At 38.2% G+C, this 22,126-nt stretch overlaps 1 protein-coding gene across 1 annotated transcript; it reads left to right on the top strand.

Moving 5' to 3' along the window:
* Window positions 1–10,264: 10,264 nt before the first annotated feature.
* Window positions 10,265–21,275, top strand: TNFSF13B (TNF superfamily member 13b). The gene is made up of 6 exons (XM_074146869.1): window positions 10,265–10,677; window positions 10,761–10,866; window positions 18,656–18,712; window positions 19,006–19,118; window positions 19,215–19,365; window positions 21,055–21,275. Exons 1-6 carry the CDS (start codon window positions 10,351–10,353, stop codon window positions 21,165–21,167), a joined length of 867 nt encoding a protein of 288 aa, XP_074002970.1. The 5' UTR covers window positions 10,265–10,350; the 3' UTR covers window positions 21,168–21,275.
* Window positions 21,276–22,126: the final 851 nt, after the last annotated feature.

Raw genomic sequence — 22,126 nt, 5'->3', positions numbered from 1 at the left:
CATTCTCATTCTAGTCTGGTTTTTACAATAAAATTAATTTTACAAAAAACACTTTTCTATTTTTATGTACTGACATATGCAATAAATTGATACATTAAAAGTGCTGTTAATGTCTTGCTCTAGTTTGTGGCCTGTCTTCAGCATGTGTGCAAGGGTATTTTTGTATGCATGGTAACCGATCCACCTGAAGGTATCATTTTCAGTTACTTACTAAAACCAGAGCATGTGGAATAGACATCTGCATTGTTAGATGTGGCATTTGTGGAAAGCTATTGCAGCAGGGAAAAACTGTATTACAAATATCTATTTCTAACCTTTGTCACATATCCTCAGTTTCGGGAAGTGTTAACAAGTAAAACTGATCTGCGGTAGCTCTCCATCACTTTCAACACATTCTGCATTTCAAAACTTGTCTGTTATCTGGGGGACTGAAAGAAGTTCCTCAAATAATATTATTATATGTGACATAATATTATTATAAGTGACATAAATATCATGTCACTTAGAAAATACAGAATCGTAAAATTGTCTAGGTTGGAAGGCACGTTTAAGATTGAGTCCAGCCATCAACCTAACACTGCCAAGTCCACCACTAAATGATATCCCGAAGCACCGTGTCTACACGTCTTTAAATACCTCCAGGGATGGTGATTCCACTGCTTCCCTGCGCAGCCTGTTCCAGTTCTTGACAACCCATTCTGTGAGGATTTTTTTCCTAATATCCGATCTAAACCTCCCCTGGTGTAACTTGAGGCCATAAAATAAATTAAGTGGTATGTATTATGATACATATTTTTAAGTGTTTCCCACTAGTTTTACCACCTGTTGCTGGTAGTATTTTAAATGTCAATTTTAAATGCTGTAATGGCACTCTTAACAGCTTCATAGTAAATTCATGTAGCTGCAGTTAGATATTCTGGCTGAAGCAATTTCTACTTTCTTGAAGGGAAATGCATAACTACAATATCGCCTCTGGTCCCATCCGCCATGGTTAATGTGAAATACCCAGAAAATAAGGATTTACTGCTGTATTTTCTAAAGCTGCAAAATGTGTGTTGTCTCCTGAACTACTACAAGGTTTATAGTTTGATTTTAACCCAATACCTAGGAAAGAGGGGTCAGGGAGATGGTGTTACATTTTGACACTTTATTCAAGATACCTATTAGTTTTGAATAGAAAAAAAGATATGTCTAATTCTTGAAAAGGAAGCAATGAATGTAAAGAAGCAACTGAGATTTGTGTACTTTGTGTGAATACTGTCCTTGAATGAAAAGCAGTTTGCTGTCTTGTGAACTATGTCACTAAACCTTACTTGCTCAGTGCTACTCTGAAGAATACAAGTCTTGCATTTGCTTTTTCTAATTTGAAAATTGATAAGCAGCTGGGCTCAAAGTGCAACATAAACTGTGTCCTGGAATCTCTCCTGATGTTATATTCATTTGCTAAGTAGATATGTATAGGTTTTCATATCAGATAGTCAAAGGTAAAATACAGTGTTTGAATTTCTCTCAGAATTTGCAGGTACTACTTAAATCATAATAAACGTTTTAAACTAAAATGCTAGAAATGAAACCTCAACCGAAGGCAGGGGGATTGCTGTCTGTTACAAAGATCAATTATAGGTAGGTAAGGTTTTGAAAAAATATTGAACCATCGTCTAAACAAAAATTATTTGTTCCTAAGATATTGCACATGCCTGAGCTTTAAGTCCTTTGTTGGACCCCATTCAGGGTCTTCATTTTAGTCTTTTTTATGGAGTTCTGTCTATGTCAGAAGATAAGGAACATAAACAGTGTTTTCTGGAAATGTTTTGAAAACCTTAATGTGATTAATTTGTTATGCTTCAGCTTGGGTGGGGGCAGAGTAACTTTCCTATGTCTTGAAAAACAGCAATTCTTCCTTCTCTGAAACACAATAGAGCTTAAGAGCACATCTGTTTTTATTGTATTACAGAATGTGATTTAACTCATAGTAACTGGAGATATAGCCTTTAATAATCTTAACCAATGAGCTGGATAATGCTAAACTGCAAGGTTGCTGACATAAAATGTGTGTTCACATACCAAGTTTGGAGAGTTGTTGCCGTTAGTTTTGACAAGCAACTAAGGAATGGATTTTACTCCTTGAAGAAAGAAACAAGGGAAGTTCTACAGCTGTTTTGCATTATGCTTACATCTGGTGTGGGCTAATTATTTACAAAAATTCAAAGGGAAAGGTCAGGCAGAGAACCCTACCCTTTCTGTCCTAGAGGACTCAGGGGACAGTGTAGCAATTAGATGCAGTTATGAAGAAATAACGCCGTGATTTGAAAATACTTGTATCCCTGTTCTGTGCCGTCTATTAAAGGTCCCCAGGCTGCAGCAGCAGAAGAGTGGCCACTCCCACATGGTGGGCCATGGCTCCTTGTTGATTTTGCTACCATACAAATGCATTTTTAGCCCATCTGTGCAAAATCTGTCAAGTTGCATAGTGTCGAAGAGGTGGAGAAATGCAATACTTCGTGTTGCCGGATAGCCAAGCCAGTGAGACTATAAGAGAAGTGAGCTACAGCTGTATGACAGAGCTCCTTTTTTCCTGTGCAGTAAGAAGGAAATGCTATAACATCATGGGGGTGGGGGGAAGGGGAGGATGCTGTCATTAAGCTGCTGTAGTATATAAATCTTGTGTTTTCATTTTATATTTTGTGTTATTTAGCTTGTGTTTTATATATCTTTACATATCTTTTGTGTTACATATCTTGTGTTTTCTTTTTATATTTTATGTATTTGAAATATTTTTTTAATATTTCTTGTTGGTTCTGCTGCATACTTTGACAAACACCTAAATAATTGCTTTTCCTTCCCGGGCCGTTTCCTATTGTCTTTGAAAGCACTGTAATAACCACGTATAAAGTAATGATGACTGCAGTTCAGCTGTTTGTTTACTTTGTGTAGTATGCATGCCAGATTCGGACCCAAATTGCCTAGATGTCTGGAGAAATAAAGTCTTAGGCAAGGAATAAATCAAGCATGGCATATCTAAAATGTGCAGAGACACTCGTGTTATCCTAGGCAATGTTGAAATTAGGAGGCAAAGAGAGAAGAATACATCTTTTGCTTCAGAAAAAATCTCATAGGATTTTTTTTTTTCCTTTTAACAAGGTAATATATCAAATAGGACTGTAACTGTTTGTATAACACATCATTTGCTTGCAAGGTATTCAACAGCTTCCTAAAATTTAAGATAATAGGATATAAGATACACAGCCACAGGAGCATGGTATCCACAAATAGACTGATTTTTGGATCCGTATGTGACGCAGGAACTTACCTGGTTTTGCTACTGTGTAAATGAGGGTCTTTGCTTACAAGCTGGTGGGGCTCATTGACTGAGCTTTAAACTAGGCTTGAAGAGGGAGGGGAACAAGATCAGGGTTGCCTGTGACAAGTGGTGGGATGACATGCCAAGGATAGAGGGACAGGGTGCTAGCAAGGGCCCGCAGCCTGGTGCTCTGAGACATGCTGGCTACGCTGCAGCACACTTGAAGTCTTCCAGAGATGAGAAAGGGCTCCTGAGGCAATAGGAGCCAAAAGGGAAACACCAGTGAAACACCTCAAAGGAATTAAGGGGTGTTCCTCTAAGAAGGTGACATGGATGACAGCCCAGCTGAAGTGCCTCTACACCAATATATGCATGGGCAACAAACAGGAGGAGTTGGAAGCCACTGTGCTGCTAGAAATCTATGACCTAGTTGCCATTACTGAAACCTGGTGGGACAAATCCCATGATTGAAGAGTGGCTATCAGTGGCTACAGGTTGTTCAGAAGGGACAGGCAAGGAAGGAGGGGTGGAAGCATTGCCCTCTACATCAAGATATGGATAGAGTGCGAAGAGCTGTCTGAAGACTATCCACGAGCAGGTTGAAATCTTATGGGTAAGAATTAGAGACTGAGACAACAAACAACAGGTGTCTACTACAGGCCACCCAATCAAGGGGAGCCTATTGACAGGCTTATCCTCCCCTCTGCTCTGCCCTGGTGAGGCCCCATCTAGAGTACTGTGTCCAGTTCTGGCCTCCCTGGTTTAAGAAGGACGGGGAACTGCTGGAGAGGGTACAGCAGAGGGCTACAAAGGTAAAGGGGCCTAGAACATCTCTCTTACAAGGAAAGGCTGAGGGACTTGGGTCTTTTTAGTCTGGAGAAGGAAAGGCTGAGGGGGGATCTGATCAATGCCTATAAATACTTAAAGGGTGGGTGTCAAGAGGATGGGGCCAGGCTTTTCTCAGTGGTGCCCAGTGACAGGACAAGAGGTAATGGGCACAAACTTGAACATAAGAAGTTTCATCTAAACATGAGGAGGAACTTCTTTACTTTGAGGGTGGCAGAGCGCTGGAATAGGCTACCCAGAGAGGTGGTGGAGTCTCCGTCTCTGGAGACATTTAAAACCTGCCTGGACATGTTCCTGTGCAACCTGCTCTAGGTGGACCTGCTTTGGCAGGGGGGTTGAACGAGATGATCTCCAGAGGTCCCTTCTAACCCCATATCATTCTGGATTCTGTGACAAAGACTTCTTACTCCAGCTACTCGAGGCATCATGCTCACAGGCTCTCGTCCTGCTGGGGGACTTCAACCACACTGACATCTGCTGGAAAAGTATCAGAGGACAAGGGAAGAGCTACAGATGTCATCTATCTGGACTTCAGTAAGGCTTTTGACATGGTCCCCCACAACATGCTTGGAGAGATGTGGATTTGATGGATGAACTGTTCAGTGGATGAGAACTTGGTTGGATGGTCACATCCAGAGGATAGTGGTCAAGGGCTCAAATGTCCAGACAAAGATTGGTGACAACTGGTCTCCCTCAGGGGTCTGTACTGGGACTGGTACTGTTTAATATTTTCATCAGTGGCATAGACAGGGGGATTGAGTGCACTCTCAGCAAGTTTGCAGATGACACCAAGCTGAGTGGTGCAGTGGACATGCCTGAGGGATAGGATGCCATCCAGAGTGACCTGGACAGGCTTGAGAAATGGACCTGTGTGAACATCATGACTTTCAACAAGGCCAAGTGCAGGGTCCCGCACCTGGGTTTGGGCAACCCTTGGTATCAGTACAGGCTGAGGGATGAAGAGATTGACATCATCTCTGCCGAGAAGGACTTGGGAGTACTAGTAAATGAAAAGTTGGACATGAGCCAACAATGTGCGCTCACAGCCCAGAAAGCCAACCACATCCTGGGCTGCATCAAAAGAAGTGTGACCAGCAGGTCCAGGGAGCTGATTCTGCTCCTCTACTCTGCTCTTGTGAGACCCCACCTGGAGTACTATGTCCAGCTCTTGGGCCCTTAGCACACAAAGGACATGGACCTGTTGAGGAAGGTCCACAGGAAGGCCACGAAGATGATCAGAGGGCTGGAACACCACTCCTATGAAGAAAGGCTGAGATAGTTGGGGTTATCCAGCCTGTAGAAGAGAAGGCTCCATGAAGACCTTGTAGCAGCTTTCCAGTACCTAAAGGGAGCTTATAAGAAAGATGGGGACAAACTATTTAGAAAGGCATGTTGTGATAGGACAAGGTGTAATGATTTTAAACTAAAAGAGTGTAGATTTAGACTAGATAGAAGGAAGAAATTTTTTATAATGAGTGTGGTGGAACACTGGCACAGGTTTCCCAGAGAGGTGGTAGGTGTCCCATCCCTGGAAACATTCAAGGTCAGGTTGAATGGGGCTCTGAGCAACTTGGTCTAGTTGAAGATGGCCCTGCTCATTGCAGAGGGGTTGGACCTTTAAAGGTCCCTTCCAACTCAAACTTATCTATGATTCTAAATTGCAGTTAATAGCTGAAAGAACTCATTAAGTGTGCTTGAAGGGAATGTGTACTGTTTCAGAGAGCTAACTATGAATGCGCTTAATATAGATATCTGTAATAGCAGAAAACTGTCATACAGGATTTATTCTGATCTACTCCAAAATTGTCCATCTCCAGAAAGGACTCAAAATTAAATGTGTTTAAAATGAAACCTTTGCTTATTCTTTACTCCTCTACCTGTTCTACACTGTCTTGTGTAGTAATGCAAGCTATCACGGCCTCTTTCTTTTTGTAGTAACTGCAGGCACCAGTTCCATTTTGTGGCTACTTCAGAAGTATGTGAAGTTGGACATTTGCCACTGCAGGTGTACTTTTAGTATGACCATCGATATTTGCCTGCATCTCTGGGTTGCAGCATCTGTACAGCCCCCTTTTTAAAAACAGAACACTTGTTTTTAAGTGAACTTTTACATTTCTTCAGTAAATTGTTTTTTTATCCAAGTCTTCATATTCAAATCATCTGCTTCTCTTTTCTGTGTTAAACTTCATTATGGGATTTTCCTCCCCCTCAAAGAACATGCTTTGGTGGCTAAAGTACAGAAATTTCAGGAAATCAAGTGTTCAGTTTCTGGTTCAACCACAAATTTCCTGTGTGATTGATTACTATCTCTGCCTTGGTTTCCCACAGATGTAGTGATGATGTTTTATAAATTTGCAGGTTAGGAGGGCCCATCTTGATCATTTAATCTGATACTCTGCATAACGGAGATGAAAAAAAAATTAATTGCTTGCAGAAATTGCAAGGTTTTTTTCTCCTGTAATATCTTCGCAGGTTTAACCAGCCTTGATTATGTTCAAGAATCCACTTGCCCTAGTGAAACATTCTTACCATTAAGAGTCTTCAGCAGTAATGGGATTTTTTTTTCTTTTTGTTTTGAGTTTTACCTAAAAGTTTGTTCTTTTTCCCAAAAGTTAAGTAAAATTCTTAGACTAGCCAAGGCATTTCTTATTCGCTTTCCTTGGCTAAATTAAAGAGGTCCCTTTGTCAGTCAATCTGAGTATTCAACATAACTCGTTCTTTGGGTTAAGAAGGCACTAAATGGTTGGATTCACTGCGTGTGCATGGATCAACTGTACTGTGCATACAAAATAGGACCATATTTTCAGAATGCCTTTATTATAAGGGTTTATTCCTATTTGCTTCCAGGGTTAGATGGCCAGGACTAGCTTTCTGCAGTTTAATGTAGTGGCATTTTATTTTCTAAAAATAGTTCAGAAAATGCTGCTTTGAACTGGGCTTGAGGTGGTCACTTGTAGCATGTGTAGCATAGCATGTGTGTCTTGGGCCAAAAACAGTTAATATGGTACAAACTTTTGCAAAAGGGTTTTCAGGGAAGCTGGCCAGTAGAAGCAGGCTGCTAACCACAAACTGAATACGCTTTTCGTGATGAGTTCTGTAGGCCTCTAATATTCATTCTGGATTTTTGCATTGAACCCTTTTCACTGTTCTGTTTTGGTAGTCATAGCTACGTGCTAACAGTTTTGTCAATATAAAAGCATGGTTACTGTAACCTCTTATTTTTGCCTAGTAATTTGCTCCAGCATATATATCCAAATATTACAGTTCTGTTTCAGCAAGAAAGTTCCAGTGAGAGCTCATGTTCAGCTGGGAGTCAACACCCTCTCATGTCTGCTAATGGAAGGCTAACCTGAGCACTCCTTAGTCCTTTTTAGTCATACCTTAGTTTAAAATGCAGAAGAAGCTGCACATGTGTTAATCTTACTGTCTTTGCTAGAAGCAGGTTAAGGACTACTTTGCAGCTCTGCCAACAAGAGGAATCATAAGGACAGTATGTTATGACAAGACATAGTGACAAGCATCAAGGTGCCGACTCCACGCTCTAGGCTTTGCAACTAGCACGTTTTGTTGTTTTGGGATTTTTTTAAGTCAGCTTCTGAGTTTTTACTTTAATGCAATTACTAGTCTGCAATTTACTGAAGCTTCATTTGACTCTGTTAAAATGGAGGTTGTTCAGCTAAGTCTATTTCTAGGCAATTCATGTTGGTTTTCATGTTTGATCTCTCACTGTCATTACTGATTGTTCCACTATGTGGGTTGGTTTTTTTTGTCATCACAAAAGTTGTCGGAAATATTTTCTTTCAAATCACTTAACTGATTAGGAAGCTATAGAACAATCCAAGGTTGCAAACAGAGAGATCCCTTTGATAGTCAGTTGGAAATACCTGTTGAATTTAATCATGTGGGCTGTTCTGATTTTCCTCATCCCCCCTTTGAAATTCTCATTTATCAGAATGATAAGCAAGACAAAGCCAGATATCTTACAGAAGTCCTCTGTGTCACCACAATTATTTTGTCAGCCCAAATAATGACCCCGTTTAAAGGAGGTGTGGAGGCTGGGAACAGCCTATTTTCTCTAGAATCGAATAGAGTGATGCTAATTATATATCTGTCTGTTAATTTCTTATATGTTAATGACCTCAGAGACCTCACTGGCCAATTGTTTCCCAGTATTTCTGAATAGATAGTTACAACTTTCATTCTCTCACTTGGTTTAATTTTCTTAAATAGCACTTCTTTTCCAACTGTCATTTTATTTTTGGAACACAGTCAGTACTAGACTGGTAATGTTCTGATGTCTAGTGATACTTCAAGGCATGTCTGCTTAGTTCTAATAATTGCTTATTCTGTTCCAAAAAAACCCTGCCTTAGTTCATCTGAAATTTCCTTCAAAATGCAGCCTCATTTACACCTTAACTTAGCCTTGAAAATAGGTACAGAAACAGTATGGTATTCTGCTCTTATTCCACCCTGCACTGATTTCTGTATCATTTCTTACAGTATGTACATGCCTTCTAGGGGCATATTAAGATATGTGGTAGTTTTTTTCTGCTGCATTTAGGAAAAGAATTACTTGTCTGTGCAGGATATTGGGCAGTTGCTAGAGGTGGCAAAATAAGGAAAAGAGTGCCTTGCATCACAACAGAAGATAAAGCTTATAATAACCCTCAATTTCTCATACTCTTAAGAAACACAAGTGGGAGAAGCTACGGAAGTTGTTACTCTATTGGTGCTCCTTCTTTCTCCTTCCCAACAGAATCAACATGATTTGAACTACTCTGACAAGTGTTACCATCATGATGCATTACACAGTACTCAGACAGACCTGTAAAAGTTATCTCTCTTGCAAAGATAAAACTTTACTTACATGCTAAAAAAATTTAGATTCCAGTGGGGAGCCTGACCTGTTTGATTTTAGCCCTAATTGTGATGCTTTTCAATAATTTTTTTTCTGTCCCAGACCACTGAAACTTTTCATAAAGGAGTAAAACTTTAATTTTGTGTGAGAAGACAATACAAAAAGCATATGAACTTGTTTGGATTATTTAGCTAACTGCAGAGAAGGAATTCCTAATGCAGGGTTTTAAGATTAAAGGACTAATAAAATCCTAAAAACTGAGCTTAAGCCAGACACTCAGGATTCACCTGAAAAACTGAAGTAAACTTTAAAGTTTTGGGTTTTTTAAAAAAAAAATCTCTAAATCTTATTTTCCTTCTATACCCCTCTGCCCTTTTCTCCTTCCATTCTTATATCCCCCTCACTTATTCTCTCCCATCCTCTTCTTTTCACCATTCTAATTTCCCCCACTCCCCCAAGTTTCCTCTCTCTGCTACTCCATGTTCCTTTTTGCATTAATCCAGGTACTTGAATTCTGTAGAGAAACTATATTTATTAGATAAGTTCAATAAAAAGTTATCCCTTTTCAAGTTAGTATGATGAACTGAACTGCAGAATCTGAAGCATCATACAGTCGAGAGACCAGTAATTTGTTACTCATACCTGGGAAATTTTTCACTATAGTGTTTAGGAAACCACAAAATTTTTTCTTTGAATAGGTCACCTCTGTAGGCATATAGGCACTTTAAAAAAACCTATTCAGTCTTTAAAAAAACATATTCAAAGGTTTGAATAGCTCCCTTCTGTAGACATATAGGCACTTTAGATATGAATATATATACTAATGTGTGAAATAATATATATACGCAGTACATCCATGTGCCTACAGATACACAGAGGCGCATGCATTATCATATGTGTATGTCTTTTAAGTAGCACTGGATGATATGCTGCCAGGAAACTTACATTGTTTCTGCACTTCTAGATAAGGCTCTAAATTACCAGTGGTACCGGCTATTCCTAAATTTAAAGATGGTGGGAAATGGTAATAGCAAGTTGCCACATAAATAAATAGTTGAAAGTGAAAGGAGGAAGGTAGATTGAGCAAGCAGCTCATGAGAAAGTATTCATTTCCAAAATGCAGCACAGAAAGAAGAAAACTAAACGGAGACCTAATCTTAGACGTTCACTCTGTACATTAAGTTTAATGGTTCTATCAACGGCTTCATATGACAGGAAATGATCTGGGCGTTTTGTTCACTTATTCTGGATGCCCTTAGTTTCAGAGAGCAACTGGTAACATGGATTGCACCTCGGAAGGGGACAGCTGAACTCTCCCTCCAGCTTTAGTGAGGAAAGAACAGCGATGAAATCCGTGGAGTGTGTGCACGTCATCCAACAGAAGGATACCGCCTCCTCTCCCTCTTCCCCCCCTGGTGCTGCTTCAGGCACCACGGGACTTTTTTCTGTCACATTCCTGTGGCTTGCAATGCTCCTGTCCTCTTGTCTTGCAGCAGTGTCTCTTTACCATGTTATCACCCTGAAAACAGAACTAGAAGCTCTGCGCAGCGAGCTGATCTACAGGGTCCAGGCAAGGTCTCTGCTGGACCGGCCACCCGTGTCCCCTGACGAAAATAAAGCAGGTACCCCTGTTTCTTCCTTCCTGCAAGTGTCTGCAGCTGGTGCCAGGCAGGTAAGCTGGAGGGGTGGGGTTTGGCTTCCAGGGGATGAGCAAATTTGAGGCTGAATTCACTGACTGCTGCTTCTCCCTGATAGGAGAACAGCCTTCCCGGTCCTGGCCCAGCTGAAAGCTTTCAAAAGGAAATCTGGAATGGGAGCAGAAACAGGGGAAGAAGGTCTATTGTCCACACAGAAGAAACAGGTAAATAACGCCTGGTGGAGTGGGTTGGGATGCTGCAGTTGGATACTGTCTTGAGAAAAGCAGCAGTGCTTGACTTGTATCTTCTCCTGTCAGCTGATCCGTGTTCCCAGAGCCTGTTAAGGTTTTTACAATTATTGCTGAATGAATGGTATTAACTGTAGGCATATTCTCTTAATGGTTACCATACTGTTTAAGGTACCAGATATTCACGCTCTCTGCAAGTTAAACTTTGAACGTTAGATCCCAGATCTGCTTCTTGTAATGGAGGTATTTCTTGATGATGCAGTAGAGTTGAGTAAGACAACTTGAAATCATTCAGACTGTAAATTGCTCAATTCTAAACCCATCAGTCTCAGCTCAAGGTAATGCCTAACTTGTCTCCCTCTGATCAATAGTAGGGAGGAAAGCTAGTATTAAAAATGCCAAGTCATTTTTCTGGGAAATATGCTCATCCTAAAAGAGAGAAGTAACAAAAAAGCTCCGTAACTGTAGGGAAGTAGAAGCTTTCAAACAGAAAGACTTGCTTGTACCTGTCCAAAGAGGCAGACTACAAGGAATTCATAAGTTTAGCATCACTTCTGCATTAAAATAATCTATGAATATAATTAGCAAAATAAATAAAGACATGCCTACCCAGTAAGATTTTTTCTATCATGGCCTTTTTAAAAGGTGCTGCAGAGAATACTGAAGACTGTGCTCCATAAAAGAACTCTGATGCATATTTTTTTTTTCTCTTTCCAAACACAATGATGCCTAATAGGAGGAAATACAGAATTTTGTGATAAAAATTTGCATACATACTCTAATTGCACTGTCTAAAAATGTTCCTGAGTTGCCAAATCAGTTCAGTCCTCGTATCGATACTTTTAGATTGTTTTAACTGATGGCAGCTGATAAATTATTAATAGATTAAGTTGAAATGGAGTAATTTGTAGTAAAGTCTAAATCAAACTTTGCTTAAAATGTGCTTTTGAGTGACTAATTAATATGAAATGTATTTCACTTAAGCTTCAGCAAGCTAAATGAAATGTAAGTTCCAGAATATAATCACTCTACTTACCTCCAGTATTCTCAAAAGAAAATATTATTTTAGGACATCACGCCAAATCCATAGTTTAAATGGGATTTATTCTATTTCATTAGTAATCTTTGGTTTGGGGTCTTGGCTAAGAGTGATTTCACAAACAGGGCTGAGGAGAAGATTGCTTAAATTGTGTTTCTTGTATCCTGTTTCCTGCCACGGGAACCACAGAGCTTCCCTGCTCTCCCCACCCTAGCATCTCCCAAACAAAAGCTAGTGATCTAAAGCACAAGTATCATAAAAACGAATGTTATAGCATCAGTACTGTGCAAGTTATCCAGTTCCCTTCACAGTAGCTTTCATCTTCATTCTTATTGCTATTTGAGGGTTTAGGGAGGAGAGGAGGGGTTTGGGCTCCTCATCTGTGCTTCTGGCAGACTTAAGATTCTTCTCATCAGGTAGCCACCTCTGATTATGCCTATTTACCTTTATTCACGTAAAATTCTAATTAAACTACTTATTTCTGTAAGCTTTTTTAAAAAGATACAGCTGGCTTTAAAATTGTTTAGGATGGATGACAGAAAGCACAGAATACAAACATTCATTTAAAAGGGAACAGCTATGTAGGTTGACGTACTACAAAACTGTTTTCTAACTTGACCATCATATTTTTGTATATAAAAAAAGAAAAAAGAAGTAAATTACAAATCTTGCATTTATATAAAAGGTCATCTGTTAGACAGGGTTACTTTTCTGCCTGCTCTAATTACAACAAATTAAGTCTGTCAGAGTGCAGTAAGATGTTATGTTTTCTCAGATCAGATTTTGCTGATCCATGACCTGCTGACCATGAACCTACTAGTCAGGGCTAAATTTTGTTTTAGGAGAGTGAAATAAGAGAACACAGTGGTGTTCATGGTGCTGAATCCTCTCTGTTACTTGGTCATATGCACAGAGTTACTAGCCCTGCATTTTGATCCTCTCACGTCCATTTCTGGGTACCGGAGTCCCGGCAGCCTCCAAATCATCCTGCAGATGCACTGCACTCAGTCTGGTCCAATGGCAGATAAATTAGGGTACTGAGTGAGGCGCCTTGTTCTTGTCCTATTTCCGTTTGCTTCAATGAGGTCTCAAAGTAGAGTCTGGTCTCTTGCCTAATTGTTGACCCATAATTTCACTCCATTAACATGGACCAATTCCTTAGAAAGTGAATACTTGAAAATGTCGCTGATATACAATTGCTTCTCTTGTGCTTCATCGGAGATCAGAAGTAAAATATAAACCCATTATTTTGTTTATAAATAAAGTTGTGGTTCCATTCCATTTTCTTTTTAAACTTTATTTATTAAATACCAGAAACGGATCTCCCATTATTCTTTTTATGCTCAGCACAGCTCTTCTTGAACATAGAGAATTTACATATTTTATGTTTTTTCTATTTGCTTGATGTTGTGTACATCAAAGTGGCCACAAATAGAATTTTAATTAAAATGACAATTGAAGGAAACTGGATCTAACACAATGTTGTTCTTTCATATTTTTATGGGGTATGCATTTGTCTGTGTTAATGCATAAAAATATTAGTCATCACTAGTTGTACGTTTTGTGGCTTGAGAAAATTTCCAGCTCAAGTAGGTTGAAGAGGTAGGTTTCAAGCATCAATTCCAAACAAAGCTATACAGTTAGCAGTCAGAACCAGAGTTCTCAATACAATGAGTAGGAGTTAATGGGTGATTTTGAAAGGTACGTATTATTAATATGCAGGCAGACAGATCATCTAACTGCTTCTGGCAAATGTCATGTCAGGACACGTAAGAACAGATATAAATTTTCTTATTTGTCTTTCTTTTATAAGTTTCTTTCCGTAGAGGAAAATCACCACACAACAAAAACTTCTCCTGAACTTGATACCCTGTTCACAATTATTGTTTGCCTTGACTGTGTGTTTCTCGCTAAGCTGTATGTGCGCTTGAGTTCTGGAGCAAGATATAGGTTCCATTACCTAAGCCAGTTCAATGTACAGTTCATATACATGAAACATCATATACTCTTTGCCTCATTCCGATCATATTGTGGGATTCTGATTCTCACAGCTGACTAGGTAGGTGAGCATCAGGTCTTCGATAAACTCAAATTCAGGTGATGTTCTGCTGTGATCAGATTGGAGCACCCATGGACAATATTTACTTTGGTGTACTGAGGTTATCCATCTCAACCAGTCTGATTGCATGTATGGAAGGAGCTGAAGAGACATTCTAAGTAATTGCATGAAGCAGTGAGGCAGGCTAGCTTGGCTTGTGACTTGGCAATTTTTTTTGCTAGTGCTTTCCAGGTTCTACCCCAATATCAGTTGTGTCCACAGGAAATAACTGTTGTCATGCAAGCAGGGTCTATAAGTTGTGAGAATTTTGCCATTGTTCTTGATATGATTGCCTTACTGGCAAATTGATACATTTGCTTTGGCAAATTGGTACATTTGTTCGTTAGAAGTGGTTTGGCTCTATGTTGTTGTTTTAGAACTCTGTGAGAGGGATAGCAAGAACTTTTACAAGTGGAACTTGTCTATAGCAATCTTTGAATCAAGAAACCTAACATTTTGTTACTAGTCTAAACAAATGCCACATATAAAATTCCCTCACCAAATATTCAAAATGCTTTTTATTTTATTGTTTGAAGAGCGGAAATGTAAGAGTTCTCTTAATAATAAAAAAAGCCTACTTCTTGAAAAGATATGTTATTCTTTTTTGTTTCTGCTGACAACAGTTTAACTTAGAAGGAAGTAGTCCCTTCTATGTGAAAGGATAGAAAATGACTTGATGCAATGCCTGCAATTTTACATGAAGAATTCCACTTACTGAATGAATGATTCAGTGTGGTGTATTATGCAGAACACTGTGCAATCAAAAATACATAAAATAGGCTCTAATTTTTAAAAACAATATTCTGCTTTATACTGTATAATAGAAGCATTCTTAATTCTTAGTCAATTATTTCCTTGTTATTCTCATTGTAACATGTTAGTGGTAATTCTGTTAAGGTCAAAATAATGCTACCAATACTTTGAAGATATTCATTATACTTGAGTCACATCTGTAACTATGACCAAGACATTGTAATGCAGAGACTGATTTAATCCATAATTGATGCCATAGAAAGACTTCTTAATTATTAATAAATTAAATTAATAGTCCATAAAAATGCACAAGCAAAAAGTAAAATAAGATCTCTTCTGATAAGAATTGCAGAAGTTAAAGGAAGAAGAACTGCAAATTGGTCAAGAACATGCATATAATTTATAAACTGAATTATCTAGTGTTTAAGTATGTTTCAGGAAGTCTATAGAGAACAGATCTAGACCAAAGAAGGAACCTAAACAAGCAGGTCTGTTTTTTAAAGTTCAGGGGGCTTATTTGTTTTTATTTCAGCAAAAAATGAGATAGATGTCTAAGGCTTCAGATATAAAACCGTAAAAATGTATGCATGAGTTCACAGGTAACAAAGTGAAATTTTGTTTGGATATATTACAAAGTTAGATTGCAAAGTATAAAAATGATTATGCAAGTTAAATAATAAAAAAACTTGCATGGGAGGGCAAATTTGATTATATCAATATCAGGTCTTAAATCATGCAGTTATGCATAAGGCTGTGTTCCTATCCTGCTGCAAAAGCTAGCTTTTTTTTTTTAAATTGTGGTTACATTGCTCAACTGGTGGAGAACACATCCCTTCATGTGCTGGATGTGGTTTATAAAGGCATCTGGAGTCAGTAACTTCTTCAGAATTGGCTGTTCTGTTCATGGAAGAAGACAGACTCTGAAACGTTCTTCTCCCCACCCATTCCTCACAGAGTGGTTAAAATCAGAAAAAAAGATGCTCATCAAAGCAAAGATTTTATATGAAGTTACAAGAGGATAGGGCAAACTTTATTGTTCTAGATGCACTCTGTTTTATACAGCTAGACCTCTTGGTAACAGTCTAGATCTTACATATTTTTAAGATGTATTTTACTAACCCTGTATTCTGCTTGCATTATTAATTATTCCAAAATCCTTTACACTGCAAAGCTGATGCTTAGCTTTGATTTACACTGGACTGAAGGGCATTCAGGTAGAGCTTTTGATTTATTCTGTTCAGTACTGATAGTAACTATTCAACCCATATTTTGTAATGCATGTATTCTTGATATTGTACTTCAGGTAAGATTTGGGTCCTTCTTGGAATAGAACTGCTGACGTTTCTTAACAATGTTAAGAAAATCTCTGTTAATTTACCCAGAAAATATACTCTGTATATCCATATCTTCTCATTAATAGTAGTGTTGTTGACTCTGAATTTGTTTCAATGAATTTCTTAATTTTAAGCATGTATGTAGTTCCACTGAGGTCAAAGTGAAGTACTTGTATATACTGGAAATAGTTATGTGTCAGCCTTGGATTCTGAACATTTTTTTGAAGCATGTTGTTCTTCAACGCCTCAAACCCTATTTTAGATATAATTTGTCCTTTGCAGCTTTAGGTGAAAAGGCCACTGTGCTAGTTCCTGTTCTCTTTATTGTCATGAATTACACCATTGTATCCATATTTCCCTGTGTAAAACAAGCTTACTATATTCTGTGGAGCCTTATTTTTATCTGCATACACTACAAAAAAAAAGAGACAATGAGTTTTTTTAGAGAATATATGTAGATTTGGTATCTGTAGAGTAAAGCAGAGTTGGTACGTGTTTTAAAAAGATGGAAAATATCTCAGACTGTACTGAACTTGCTGATTTTAATTACTGTGTCGCAGTTCTTAGCAATGATGACCAGTATTTCAATGCTGCAAACAACTGAAACATAAAGCCAGACTTGCAAACTGTGAAACTGTATAGGTTGGATCAAGTTTGCAGAGCAGGTTTAACAAGAATTGCTAAAGCAGCCATAGCTTTCACTGTTTGTGGATACTACTTGTTGGTACCCAGCTGGATAACAGCTGGTTAGTGTGAATCATTACAAATCTCTTCCTGCTTGGTTAGTGGAAAATCCAGTGGTCACAATGGTAAGTTCCCCTGAAAGCTGAAATGAAATTTTTTATTTAGCTTACTGAAATACTAGGGAATCAGCAAATTCCATTAACTAGGAAGGCACTTTGCTCCAAAGGATGAAGTGAATTAATACCTTGTGATAGGTTGTCTGATGTGCTTTGTTGTGTGACTCCAGAAAAGCACATTCTGGTTTTATTTGGAGGCTTCTTTTTCAGAAAATTCTGTCACTCGAAAGTGTGATAGAAAAATGACTGAAGTATAATATCTTTCTAGATTTTGTATTGGCTAGTTGTTTCTATTGCTTATCAGAAGGCAGGGAATTCAGATGCCTTGCAATTCTTGGTTTGAAAATCTATAGATTTTGGCACAGTACTGGTGAGCATTGCTAAAACTCAAGGACACGTTCCAGCGTAGGAGATGGGAGCTGGCAGGACAGCATTCCCACTAACGTAAGTAGGGCCCACAGGTTGTGCAATCATTGTGACATTAGAGATTTACCAGACGTACGCTTGAATCTTTGTCCACTGCCAGTTGGCACCACTGAGTGCTGCTGAGCATCTAGAACTCTTTTGGTAGTTTCAGGCAGGTCCCCTTGGAAAGGAGACTCACAGAGAGAGTCTGCTTTCTGCTCAAATCTTCTCACTACCTGCCACACAGCAAGACGTTTGTACTGGTGGGCACTTGGTTGCAGGTATGGGAACCACTGGCAGATGTAGAAATAGGATCTCGTGGAGTAGGGCACCTCCCATTATAGCAAGAGTGGCCGAATCTTACCCACAGCCTCTTACCTGAAAAGAGGTGAACAAAAACAGAGACTCGGCACTCTACAGCAGAATTTTCTTCTCTTGACTCTTACTAAATCTATTTGGTTTCTGCCGAGTTCAGTAAATGTTACTACTCAGTTTTGCAATCTTCAAAGTAGTACTAGAACCAGATGTTTTCATTAAAATCTGCTCTATCCTTTTTTTCTTTCATCCTGTTCTCTGACATCAATGCTTAGGCAGATTTTAACATACCACAATATTTTTCGCTGATCAAACCCCTAGATTCTCATTAGTGTCACCAGTCTTTACGGTTTTGAGTAATGCACCAGTTTTGAGAGATACTAAGGTATTTGTTATGTGTGCATGAATTTGCTAACACTCATCTCCGTATCTTCCCTCAGTATAGGTTGATTGAGTGTGGGTATCTGAAAACATACTGAAAGTACATATATATATGGATTTTGAGAATTTCATTCGAAAGTACCATTTAACCAGTATATATGACTAATACTTTACAGCAATTATGACTGGAAAGTAGTTTCTTTAAAAAATATAGTAAACATCATTCGAAAATCTGATATCTGTCACGGCTGGCAGGGTTGAACTTTTGCTTAGAAAATTAACAAGGCTGACTGATCCCATGATTCCTAGCTCACTTGTCTTACTGCTACATTTTTCAATTATATTAGGACCAGAGATTAAAACAAGCAAGTATTACTTGTGCTACTACCTGAAGCCTCCTGCTTAGCTGCGTGATCTCTGAAAGTTATCTGGTAGTTGCAGTGTGAATTTTGTTTTGGCCCGTTCAAGTAAGATCTGTGTTAAAATGAATAAATTATGTTTTCAAATAAGTGGTGAGACCAGGAGAAGATCTTTTCTTCACATTCTTCTTTCTTTTTTTTTTTTAAAGTAGTTTCAAAAGCTTACTCTATTCTCTTACTGTTTTACGTTTCTTTGATTTCAAAATGCTTTCACTTTGCAGTGCTGCAGGCCTGCTTGCAACTGATCGCTGACAGCAAAAGTGATATCCAACAGAAAGGTAAGAATATGTTCCATGACTTACGGCTAACTATTCCATGTACTAACTTTGCCATCCAGTTTTATCTAACTTCAAAGCAGTAACTGAGTTACGTTGCTGAATTTAAAAAAAAATAAATAATAAAAAGTCTCTGCATCTGGACAGCTCTTGCAAATATCATCTTTGTAGTGGGGAAATCCAGGTAGTGAAACTGGAAGTCTTGACTAGAAGCCAACTTTGCTAATTTTTTGGCAGATGAAAATGAAAAAAGTAACTTTTCTTTCAGATTACCTAAAAATTATTGTTTCTTTTAGATGATTCAAGCATTGTCCCTTGGCTTCTAAGCTTTAAACGTGGAACAGCTCTAGAAGAACAAGGAAATAAAATAGTGATCAAAGAAACAGGATATTTTTTCATATATGGTCAGGTGAGAAAAATCAATTCTCTTCAGCATCTGGCTTCTTAAAGGATATTTAATGTCTCCATACAATATGTTTGAAGTCTGCACCTCTTCATTCTGTAGGTTTTATATACAGATACAACATTTGCTATGGGACACTTAATACAGAGGAAGAAGGCCCACGTGTTTGGTGATGACCTCAGCTTGGTGACATTGTTTCGTTGCATCCAAAATATGCCACAATCTTATCCAAATAATTCTTGCTATACTGCTGGTAAGCATCTAAGTTTTCCTTTTCTTTGTTTGCAGATAAACTGTATCAAATAGACCCTGTAGTGTTGGGCGATCAAGTATTGTGGCAGTTGTAAACAAAAAGGACTGCATTCTTGGATCTGGTTAATTGAAAAATTAGAATACTTAAAAAAATTGGTTTTATATAAAGTCTTGGCAGTTGGAGGATATGCATCTAACTTAGGTGATCTGAACAATTTCCCTCTCTTCATTGACTATATAATATGATTAAATACTTCAGTGCTTTCAGTTAGATGCCTGAGGCAGACAAAAGGAGTACATACTGTCCTTATTGAAGAACCAGTTTAACTTAGGGGTTGAATTCCACATTTAGTTATCCTAATAAAATATTTAGAAGTTATGTTCTGCTTTAAAACATCATATATGAATTATAGCCACCAAATTTTTGCATATCTTACTGTGGGGTTTCCAAGGATATTATTTGCTGTCAGCTTAATTCTCTACTCCTTATAACAGCTACGGCAGTTTTACTTGGTTAGATGAAAAAAAGTTAATTCCTATCAGGAACTCTTTCTGACTGCACAAGAGAGACCAATTAAAATATTTAATGAAAGTCTAGCAGGCTCAATGCTCAATATAGATATATATTCCTGCAGTAGCATTTAAGGAATTATTGTCAAGCCTACTAAATCTCATTTGATATCTCTTACCTATCTGTCTATCCCCTGGAATAGTAGAGTTGAGGATTTTCTCTTTTGTTATTTTCCAGCAAGATCTGTGTGAATTTTTCAATGCCTTATAAAAAAGTGGGGGACATTGAGTGATGGAGTTGACTGTTGGCAAGTGATGGCATTAAACAAATGGGATGGAGAAGAAAGCTAATTCTTTTTCCAAATAAAAATAAATTAGCTACTTCCTCCTGGCAATTAAGGCTGTCCAAACATTTCAGCTTTCTGCCTCTCCACCCACACATTCTGGAATCATAACCACCTTCAATTTCATCTATCCTGTTATTTCACCCTTGTATTACTCCCAGGCTTTCTTAATGGGAGTCTCTACTCCATCCAGCCACTTCACGGTTCCTGCTTCCCAAATTCCCACCCTTCTGCTTTCACTGGAAAACTAAATCTCACTGCAATGTCTCATGCTCTTGAGCATGTATCGCAGCAGATATTAGATGTGCTCTCAGCTCAGTGACTGCAACTGGGAGGCGAGGTGCTTTTGGTTATCACGTCAGCTGATGTGCGGCTGGCAGAAAGCAGACTTCTGTGCTCTGCAGTTGCAGTGGATCATCTGATGTCTGGTAACTTCATTTGGTTGGCAAAGTTCATGAGATGTCCTCCAGAAGTGTGGGAACGGAGTGGTCTAGGACCAGTAATACCCAATGCTGACCTTGACTGTCACGTCACCATAACATGAGGAATCTGGGTACACCACTGTTAGGAATTTTTGCAGTGTTTGCTAAAGTGAACTGTGTGGAAAGTGGCTGAGTGCAGAGTGGAAAGTAGGTCCAGCTCCACAGAGGACATTAAGTGTCAGCTTTGGATAGGCTGCAGTTTGTAAGATTGTGCCTATAGATAAAAAAGCACTCCTCACAAGCAACAAGCCTTGCTCATATTTGTAAGATGATGTGTAATGACTTTTTTAATACAGTTTATGAAAAGAATGTATTTGAAATATTTACTTAAAAATACTTCGAATCTTTTGCCAGGCATTGCAAAATTAGAAGAAGGGGATGAACTTCAACTTACAATACCACGAAGACGGGCCAAAATATCCTTGGATGGTGATGGTACATTTTTTGGTGCAGTTAGACTCCTCTGAAGCCCCTCATTACTGTTTTTATGCTTAATGCAGTTTTCTTCTTTTCCTATGCCTTTGTCAAAAAAATATTGAATTGTAATAAAGCTGCCAATTCAGTCTCTCCCCATCCGCCACCAGCTTCTGAGAACTTTTCTTCTGTTTAATAAACGAACCCAAAACAGGAAACATACCAGATATACTTATGAGATATAACCATCATGTGATTACCATAAAGCAAATATATTTTAGACAATAGGAGACTGTACATAACAACTGTAAAGCAATAGTTTTTTGGCTTTGAAACAATTTCTTGTCCATAAGGTAAATTAAAGAATGAGTTGACTATGAAGTGTAGCATAAACAGGACCATTGACTATCAAATTATCATTCATAATTGAAAAGGAAAACTGAAACACAAGTACATCTTAGATTTACTTTTTTTTCATCAATAAAATAGTTGAAGTATAAACTATGGGGAAGAAACATCAAACAGATTCCTCATTACAGAATGGAGGTGTCAGGTGGGTTCTGATTTTTTGTTTTTGTTTTTTCTTTGACACCAAGATTTTGGGGAAAGAAAAAGTCTAAATGTGTGGGATAATGAAAAGTCTAAATGTGTGGGATAATGAAAACAAACTCCTCAGAAATATACAAAATAGTAGCCACTGACTTGCTTCTTCCCTGTGAACAAAAGGTGTATAAATTACTAAGATCTATTAATATTTACTAATTAGAATTAATTTTACTGGGAAAAGGTCATATATGTAAGATGCTTCAACAGCTCAATCTTCAAAGCATTGTAACTCATCAAGGAGTATGTGTATGCTTCTATGTATGCAAGGCAGGGATAGAAAGAAACATGGTGAGATTAGACACAATACAGTAAGTGGAATTGAATTTCTGGCTTCATAATTTCTGCAGTCATATAGATGTGTATGTATATGTTTATATATGAAAGTATGTACATACATATATATAAG

The sequence above is a fragment of the Numenius arquata genome, chromosome 1 (assembly GCF_964106895.1).
Source record: "Numenius arquata chromosome 1, bNumArq3.hap1.1, whole genome shotgun sequence".
NCBI lineage: Eukaryota > Metazoa > Chordata > Aves > Charadriiformes > Scolopacidae > Numenius > Numenius arquata.
This window is presented reverse-complemented; position numbering and strand designations above follow the sequence as displayed.

Bases quoted from the DNA above. Each gene is read 5' to 3' on its own strand.
- TNFSF13B (XM_074146869.1), top strand. From the start codon at position 10,351: ATGAAATCCGTGGAGTGTGTGCACGTCATCCAACAGAAGGATACCGCC. The intron at 10,867-18,655 runs GTAAATAACGCC...TTCACTTTGCAG, and splicing joins TGTCCACACAGAAGAAACAG to TGCTGCAGGCCTGCTTGCAA. The intron at 19,366-21,054 runs GTAAGCATCTAA...ATCTTTTGCCAG, and splicing joins TAATTCTTGCTATACTGCTG to GCATTGCAAAATTAGAAGAA.